This window comes from Corylus avellana, chromosome 3 (genome assembly GCF_965113065.1).
Source record: "Corylus avellana chromosome 3, dhCorAvel1.hap1.2, whole genome shotgun sequence".
Lineage (NCBI taxonomy): Eukaryota > Viridiplantae > Streptophyta > Magnoliopsida > Fagales > Betulaceae > Corylus > Corylus avellana.
Window position 1 is genome coordinate 7242062 of NC_142492.1, and position 8366 is coordinate 7250427.

General features: G+C 36.6%; 1 protein-coding gene across 1 annotated transcript; it reads left to right on the forward strand.

Moving 5' to 3' along the window:
- Nucleotides 1-4093: 4093 nt before the first annotated feature.
- On the forward strand, nucleotides 4094-7989 carry CP5 (Polyketide cyclase/dehydrase and lipid transport superfamily protein). The gene is made up of 6 exons (XM_059586759.2): nucleotides 4094-5080; nucleotides 5446-5608; nucleotides 5794-5970; nucleotides 6067-6150; nucleotides 6900-6981; nucleotides 7205-7989. The coding sequence occupies exons 1-6, from the start codon at nucleotides 4743-4745 to the stop codon at nucleotides 7636-7638; spliced, it is 1278 nt and encodes a 425-aa protein (XP_059442742.2). The 5' UTR covers nucleotides 4094-4742; the 3' UTR covers nucleotides 7639-7989.
- The last annotated feature ends 377 nt before the right edge of the window (nucleotides 7990-8366 follow it).

The following is an 8366-nucleotide window of genomic DNA, read 5'->3' on the forward strand; positions in this document are numbered from 1 at the left end:
TATAAGTCAAATATAGCTCGATCAATTTAATTAAACGGATCAAACATTTCAACCATAACCCTCTAATTTTATATTGAGTTTGTGCGTTATATCAAAAATTACAAGTGATTATGTTGTGTGCTGAATTCGAATCGTGTCGAGGTATGAATATAAGACTATATATGTCAATCTTACCCGACTTAATCTTTTAATTTCGTGTTGAATTCGTGTTAGATTCACAGGTCGTGTAAAAAATTGTTAGTCCTATTCCAAGTACATGCGATACATTAACAAATATAATTAGAAAAAAAAAAAAAAAAAAAAAAAAAACCGACCCAATAATGTAATTAAGTAGACGGCAGGCACACTTGAAGAATCTGTTTCAGAATAGTGGATGTGGAAATAAAGGGCGGTGCGTCCGCCGGAATTCTGTAGCTATTATTAACACACATTCAAAACAGGAAGTTAATTACGAAATGTGAGAAAAATGATACGCAGAAGAAAGCAGCGATCTGGCGATCTAATCAATCATGGACCATATATTCACCACCGTCAATTAGGAATCTTAGACAGTGCCATCCATTGTCGTATTCTTCATCGGACGTCAATATCATCTGTACTCTTTCAACTTTTTAATCTTCCAAAAGATAGCCTGTGGGAATTTCTTTCTTTCTTTCTTTTCTTTTCTTTCTATACTAACTAGAATTAATTACAGGCTTCTGTTTTTATCATGGGTCCCAACTTCCATTATCTCAAGCCTGCACCCTTCAGAGCCGTGAACCTCATGCAGACGTAGGTGTCCACCCACAAAAAAATAAATAAAAAAAGGTCAAAAAGAGGGTGCAATGAATGATCCCCATCTCCTCCTTTCAAGTTTCAACAACACAAATGAATACAGCGTCCGTACGACAAACAGAATAAAGAAAACAACATGACGAAAACATGTAGTTCATGATGCCTTTGTTTCTGGTCGGTTCAATACCACCTGATATTGTGTATCTAACTAACCTCAATTTTGGGTGCTGCTGCTCATAATTCTGCGCTGATGGCTACAAACACTGTCTACAGTTCACACTAAACACTAAAGGTGTCCATCCTTGTCAAGCATCCTAACTCGTTAATTTTAAGATGTGTTTATATTAAAAATTATATCTATGTTATGAGTTGAAGCATGAATATAAGACTATATATAGGTTAATTATAATTAAACTTTTTTTTTTTTTTTGACATGTCTGCACAAGAGGGGAGGGAGGGATTCGAACTAGTGATTTCCGCTTCATGAGGCGTGATCCCCAGTTGATTGAGCTACCTATTGAGGACATAATCAAACTCATTTAAGTAAACAGGTCAAATTCTTCAAATCTAATTCATTAATTTTTGGAGTAACTTCGCTTTAGACCCCTGAATTACCACGCGAGTTGAGAAACCCTTCAAACTTTAAAACTTCTCAATTTTGATTTCTGAACTTTCAATTGCAATCAATTTGAACCCCTCTATCAGATTTTAAACATTAAAAGTGAGACAATAACATTTATACCCCTGACTTTTTTATAAAATTTCAAATTTACCCTTAAATCCAAATTATTATTATTTTTTTTAAAAAAAAAAAAATCAGCGATATTTTAGTCATTTTTGGGATAAATCAAGGAAATTAACGGCTAAATCTGGTTTAGGGGTTCAAATTGAGAGGTTTTGAAGTTTGAGAGGGCCTTCTCAAATCACGTGGTAATTTACGGGTTTAAAGTGAAGTTACCTCTTAATTTTTTATAGAGTTCGTGTGATCGGATTTGTTAGGTTGTGTTAAAAAATTTCAACCATGAATCACACCATAGATTAGTTTGTGAATCTCTCCAACAACTAAGTGCAGTTCCAATATATGGTTTATATCTAAAGAAAATTAAGCTCTAATAAAGAAATTACTGTAATGAAAAATGTTCAAATTTCAATTACGGCAGTAAGAATTACTTAAATTAAGGAGACAGAGAAGAGGTAAATCTGACTTGTCAGTCTTGTTTATAAATTGACTAAATCAAAATTGCCCTGCAAAAAGGGGCCAACAAGCAAGTTAGTTAGGCGAAAGTTTGAACAAGTTGCACCTTTGAAACCTTGTGGGGAACATTTTCTTTTGTTTTTCAAAGGAATTAGCAGACCCTCGTGAAAATTGCTTTCACATTTTAATTGACGGAGTAAGATGGGAAGTTCTGTCAATATAGGGGCGAGGTGGAAGGCTTTGCAGCAGAAGTGGAACATGTCACCACAACGACAGACAAGACTATGTATAAATTGATGATTAGGAAACCTAAGTCGGATTTTTAAACAATTTTATTAAACTATTAATTAAATAATTAAATTCATAATTTTTTTATTAACTTAAACCTTTTTTTTAAAAAAAAATAATTCATCTTAAGTTCCAATCTTATCTTTGTAGTTCACCTCCTGTTTCAATTAAATATTCTACTATAGAGATGATTACATTAGCCATTATAGCGTAATTTAAGTGACGTTCCTTGTCAAATACCTTAAAAAAAAAAAAAAAAAAAAAAACCATGTCAACCAGTATGATAAACAAATGTAAACAATAACATTCCTCTTTTTTTTTTTTTAATTAAAAATGATAGAAGGGGGCGACTAACTGTTACTATTGTACCTAAACATAACCATAGTAATACTTACCCGTTGAGAATTACTAAGGAGGGGCCTAAACGGTGAAAAACCGCAGACGCCCTTCAAGACCAGTTAAACCATAATCTGGCCAAACCATTGCAAAACATCTGTAGAACCCAATATAACTAACACTAATCAAGAGGTAGGTATTCCCATTTCGAGTTTCAAATTCGCTCCCTAATATATCCCTAACCACATAAAAATTATATTAAAATTGCTTAACCACCGCCACCACTTGTAAAATTCCTCTTTGTTTAATGCTAATAATACAGCTATGAATTGAAGAGTATATAATTAGAAGAAAAAATAAAAAAAAATAAAAAATTGAAGAATATATACAATGCGTGTGAAATGACCATTCCAACCTCGCCATTCTCATGTTTACTCGTTCTAAACGAGTGACTTGTGTTGTGCATAAATGGACTTGTCCAACTCGTAAAAGGTCAAATTAAAGGGGTAGTCAGCAGTCAGAGGCAGGAATAAAGCAAACCCGCGTTCGATAATTTGAAGTCAAATCCCAATTGAAGGAAAAATATTAAAATAGCAAAGGGGGCAATTCTTCTTGCTTTCACCTTTTCTACTTTGAACACGTGTGTGCATATATGCTACCACAACCTTTTACTACCACCAAGTGTTGGTCCTCGTCCCTAGTCGGTGTGGGATTTCTTTCTTCATTAACCTTTTAATTACTTGAGATATACTCTATTATATGTTAATAACTTAACATTTACTCCATCAAATATTAAGGAACTGGCTTGTAAAGTTAATAACAACAAAAAATACAGCTAAACAACATAAGATTTACTCTATTAAACTTTAGGATTAGCTGACTCTTAATAAAAAAATAGCTATTCAGAATACCATAAAAGCATGAATACAATGAAAACGGTTGAGTTAAAAAAAGGTAATGCTACTCTTCAACGTAAAGGATCTTAGATAACATTAATGTTTTTGTTATACAAATAGACGGCTGAGCCGTCGAAAATTTATTTGAATATGTGAGTGCCGGACGGGCTCTCTTACAACATACTTGGATAACGAATTATTAGAGATTTCAATCCATTCTTCACACCTATTTATTGGATAATGATCGACGGCAATTTGGGAAATTAATGTGAGGACTCACTTGTCCAAGTACATGACTAAGCAGCTCGAAATTTATTTGAATAGATGAATTTCATATAGGCTCTTTCATATTAGCTATCTAGCAATTTGAGCAACTAATGGCTATAGATTCCAACCTCTATTTATCATATTCATTTCATATCGATTGGTTTAAGATAAATAAATGTGAAGAAAAACATTACGAGTAATAGAAAAAACAATATCCCAAGTCAGCGAACGTGAAAAACGAGGATGCGGTGACCACAAAGCTAGGTTTGTAAAGTATATTAAGACTAGGTAGGAAGTGAAGTGGCCAATGAGCAAAACCACATTTTAAAGTCCGAACACATTTTTGTTGGGGGGATCTTTCCGCGCTTCCGCCTTGCGTGCTCTGCTTTATATATAGAAATTAGAAAAAGCTTTATCCACCCAACACTCTCGCAAATACATTTCCTCAAACATTTACTGCGCAAACATAGCAGAGCAATTGTTATTTTGCTCCCCGAAAAAAATAAAAAGGAATTGGAGAAAAATCGCAACAGCCTGAGTTTACAAAAAATCCGGGCCTACGGTAATCCTATCACCACGTCTCTCTACCGCTTATCTCGAAATCCTTATCCGTAGCTTCTGAAAATACTTTGTCTTCTTCTTTCTCTGCTGCTCTCTGTCTCTGCAGAAATCGCATATCTATATTTCATCATTCATTCTTCGCCAATCTTCTCTCTCTCTCTCTCTCTCTCTTCTTTTATTTTTTTAAATTTGTTTTTATTCATATATCTGCTGAATTTAGTGGGTTTTTGTATTTGGGGGCTATCCTCTATCTTATCCCTCTCTCCCTCTCTCTTGAAACCCTCGCTTTGACGCCCACCAATTCGATTGAATCGAGGGTTTTTTCTTTCAAATTTTGTTGCTTTTCTTTATTTGGTTTTCTGGGTCTTTCAATTTCCATTTCCGTGTCGCTTTGGTTTCATATTGGGGGTTTCGGGTTCGGTGTTATGGCTTTGCTTTCGACTCTGTTGGAGATTTTGCGGAGACCAACAATGGTGGATGTGCTAAGCGAGCTCATGATGTTCATAGCGCCTCTTTGGGTGGCGGTGATTGTTGGGGTTTTGGTTGGGTGGGCATGGAAACCCAGATGGGCCAAGATTTTGGGTTGCTCCGAGTCCAAGGCCGCTTCGCCAGCGTCACCGACCACCATCTCGTTGTCTACGTGTTTCCCTTCGATTCCGAGCTTGAACGCCTTGAAGTTTCAGTTGCCCAGCTGCGTTTCTTGGACCACCGATGATAAGGAGGGTCTCTCTTTGCCACCAGCAGCCACCAAATCTGATTCCAGGTTTGTTGGGTTTCATATATTGTACAAGTGATTCGGGAACTTGAGTTTGCGAATTATTCATTTTTGAGGTCTTAGTACTTTGGATTTGGAGGTGGAAATGAATTCTATTAGTTGAATTGAGATTTTGGTTATGTATAAAAGTTTGATTCTTTAATTCGGTAGGTTTGCAAAATTCCGTCTTTAGGCTTATTTGGTTGTCAAATTTTCAATCAAACGGGTTGAATCGTTGAATTGAGATACGGTTCATATCTAAAAGTTTGATTGCAAACTTTCAATCGTACAGTTTGAATGGGATAATGGAACTGGGAATTGAGAATGCAACTGTGATCTAGCTCGTTTCTAACAGCTTGATTTTACTTTTGCAGTTCGTCACAGGTCGATAGTGAAAAATCGGCTCCAGTGACGGGAGAGGATTTGGAGCATTTATACCGGCTTGTTGAGGAAAGAGATGGAGGTCCTGCTTGGATTCAGATGATGGATCGTTCTACCGCTACTATGGGCTATCAAGCTTGGCGTAGAGATCCTGAGGTAGCTTTTCATTCATTACTTGGAAATGTTTCACGATGGATATGTAGTTTGATAGATGATTTGCTTATGGAAATGAGTCTGTATTTATATGTATTACTAGGACTTTTTGCATATCATATTAGTGTGGAATGTCATGCTTGTGCACTCTTGTAATTGATTGGATTACTTTTTGGTGGCATTGCTAGACTGGACCTCCGCAATATCGTAGCAGGACATTGTTTGAGGATGCCACTCCTGAGATGGTGAGAGATTTCTTTTGGGATGATGAGTACCGATTAAAGTGGGATGACATGCTTATACATGCTGAAACCTTGGAGGAGTGTCCCACCACTGGAACCATGATGGTGCAGTGGGTGCGAAAGGTAAGGATACCTTCCACACATTTTCTTGTATCTTTATATGCTTTGATTGCCCTCATTTCACTAGCTTATGTCTTACCATGTTTTTTTGTGGCGCAGTTCCCCTTCTTTTGTAGCGATAGAGAGTATATAATAGGCCGTCGAATCTGGGAATCTGGACGATCTTACTACTGTGTGACAAAGGTATGGGAATGCTTTTAGCTTTATTCATGCTCCTTGTCTTAAACTGGGGAAGTTATACATTTTTTCTTCCAACTCTTTTCTCTGGTTAAAGGAATTGCGCATTTTTATGCATTGGCTTTCCTGTATTCATAGAGAGGAAAAATGAAGATGAGCTTTTAGATTCTGCAGCACATATATGTGCTTGTACCTTTAGGTTTATATTGTCATGATAGGGGCGAGAATATTTTGTCGGTCAGGCCAACACATGTAGTCTTCTTGGGATACTTGTACTATATCCACTTGCACAATTTCAAATTAATGCTTCAGTTTGGATAGGTGCAGTATATGATGATAGTTGCTCGTTAATATTTGAAGTATTAAGATTTATGTAGCTTTCTAGTTCCTGGATCTTTTCATAAATAAAATGATAGTTATTGTGTAGCGCTTGAAACTTTGGCAATGTGAGGCAAGTCGCTAGTTATTACTATATGCTGTAATTGCACAAGGCACTTGCGTCGTTCTAATTATATCCTTTTACTTGGCATCTTTAGTGAACTGAGTCCAACTCAATATAGAGGGAACTTCTTGTGTCAGATTAAGAGCATAGATGATGGTTATAAGTTGGAATTTTTTTTTATTTTTTTTTCGTTTAGCTGGGTGTGCCAGTTGTTTATGATTTATTTATAACTTGTGTTTCATCTTTAAGCCAGTTTTGATTTCTTAAAATTTCTGAATAGGGGAATTACCTTGTTTTCATTTTTTTTCCTTAGGGAGTACCCTGCTCCTCAGTGCCGAGGCGCAACAAACCTAGGCGTGTTGATTTGTTCTATTCAAGTTGGTGCATTCGTGCAGGTAATATAAGTCTTACTGTATTTCTTTTTCATCATAAAATCAAACTGGTTTTGATTATGTACCTGTGAATGAGAAGTCGAAAGAAAAACTGTGAACCTCCTTAAAAGAAGGATATCCTTCTTAGGTGGGCACCTTAAATTTCCAGTATTGCTGTGTGCTATTTGTTTTGGTCTTGGTGGAGTCAATCAATGACTAAGGCATGTTTTCATTGGATGTGAAACAGTTGAATCAAAGAGGGGGGACGGCCAGTTGACTGCATGTGAGGTGTTACTGTTTCATCATGAAGATATGGGTATACCATGGGAGATTGCAAAGCTTGGGGTTCGGCAGGGTATGTGGGGTGCTGTTAAGAAAATTGACCCTGCCTTGCGTGTCTATCAAAAACAGAGAGCATCTGGAGCCCCACTTTCACGTTGTGCTCGCATGGCCCAGATCAATACTAAAGTCAATGCAGACTACCAGAGATGTTTGGAAAGCAGCACCGATAATTTGTCGGAGGTTGAAAAGCCCAAGAATCCAAAGGAGAGGAACGTGCCCAAGCTTCTAGTTGTTGGTGGAGCTATTCTCCTTGCGTGTAGCCTTGACCGGGGGCTCTTGACTAAGGCAGTTATATTTGGCGTAGCCCGAAGGTTTGCCAGAAATGGAAGGAGGTTGTGAGTCAGAATGATTTTTGCATCATTTGAGAGATGCCTGCTAATATTCATTGTTGCCGTGAAGTGAGAGACTGCCCAATGGCTGCCTTTGAAGAGCGTAGAAAGTGCTATTCTTTTTCCTATTGTTTGAGCTATAGAGCAGCTTTAGATTGGAAAAGCGGAGAGATGACATAGTTTGTACTGGTTACAGTTGGAGATCTCTCCAAGGGATCTCATGCTCTAGATCTAGAAATAACAGGAATATTCAACTTCTTTCCCCCTTTTGCATATCTTCTGTGACTTCATCCTCTTGCACTGGTGTGACTTGAAGAGACGATCAAAAGAATATGATACATTTTTATTTCCCAGAGCACTATTCATTTCCTTTAGAAGAGTTTGTGATGTAGTTATTAGCATTCACAAATATTCAACATATATTTTCCCCATTCCTTTTCTAATAATCCAAATGAAGGTCAGCAGTTTTTTTTATTAGAAATTTTGAAGAAGTTGATATTTTTATTTTAGGGAATAATGGTATCTATGGTGCAGCTCATTCCATAAGTCTTGTATGAGGAGGAAATTGGTTTTAAAAAAAGGGAAGCTTAGAATTGGGAAATTTAAGATAAGGAAAAATGCAAGAGAAGATATAAAATACAATTTAGAAATTCAGAGATGGTGAGGACTTTCTTTTCATTAGTTAGGTTTGTTCTCACCTTCTTCTTAGGCTTTTTCCTGGTTGGTTTCATGGCTTCT

Coding starts and splice junctions, on each gene's coding strand:
- CP5 (XM_059586759.2), top strand. CDS start 4,743: ATGGCTTTGCTTTCGACTCTGTTGGAGATTTTGCGGAGACCAACAATG. Junction 5,081..5,445: donor GCCACCAAATCTGATTCCAG/GTTTGTTGGGTT, acceptor TTACTTTTGCAG/TTCGTCACAGGTCGATAGTG. Junction 6,982..7,204: donor AAGTTGGTGCATTCGTGCAG/GTAATATAAGTC, acceptor GATGTGAAACAG/TTGAATCAAAGAGGGGGGAC.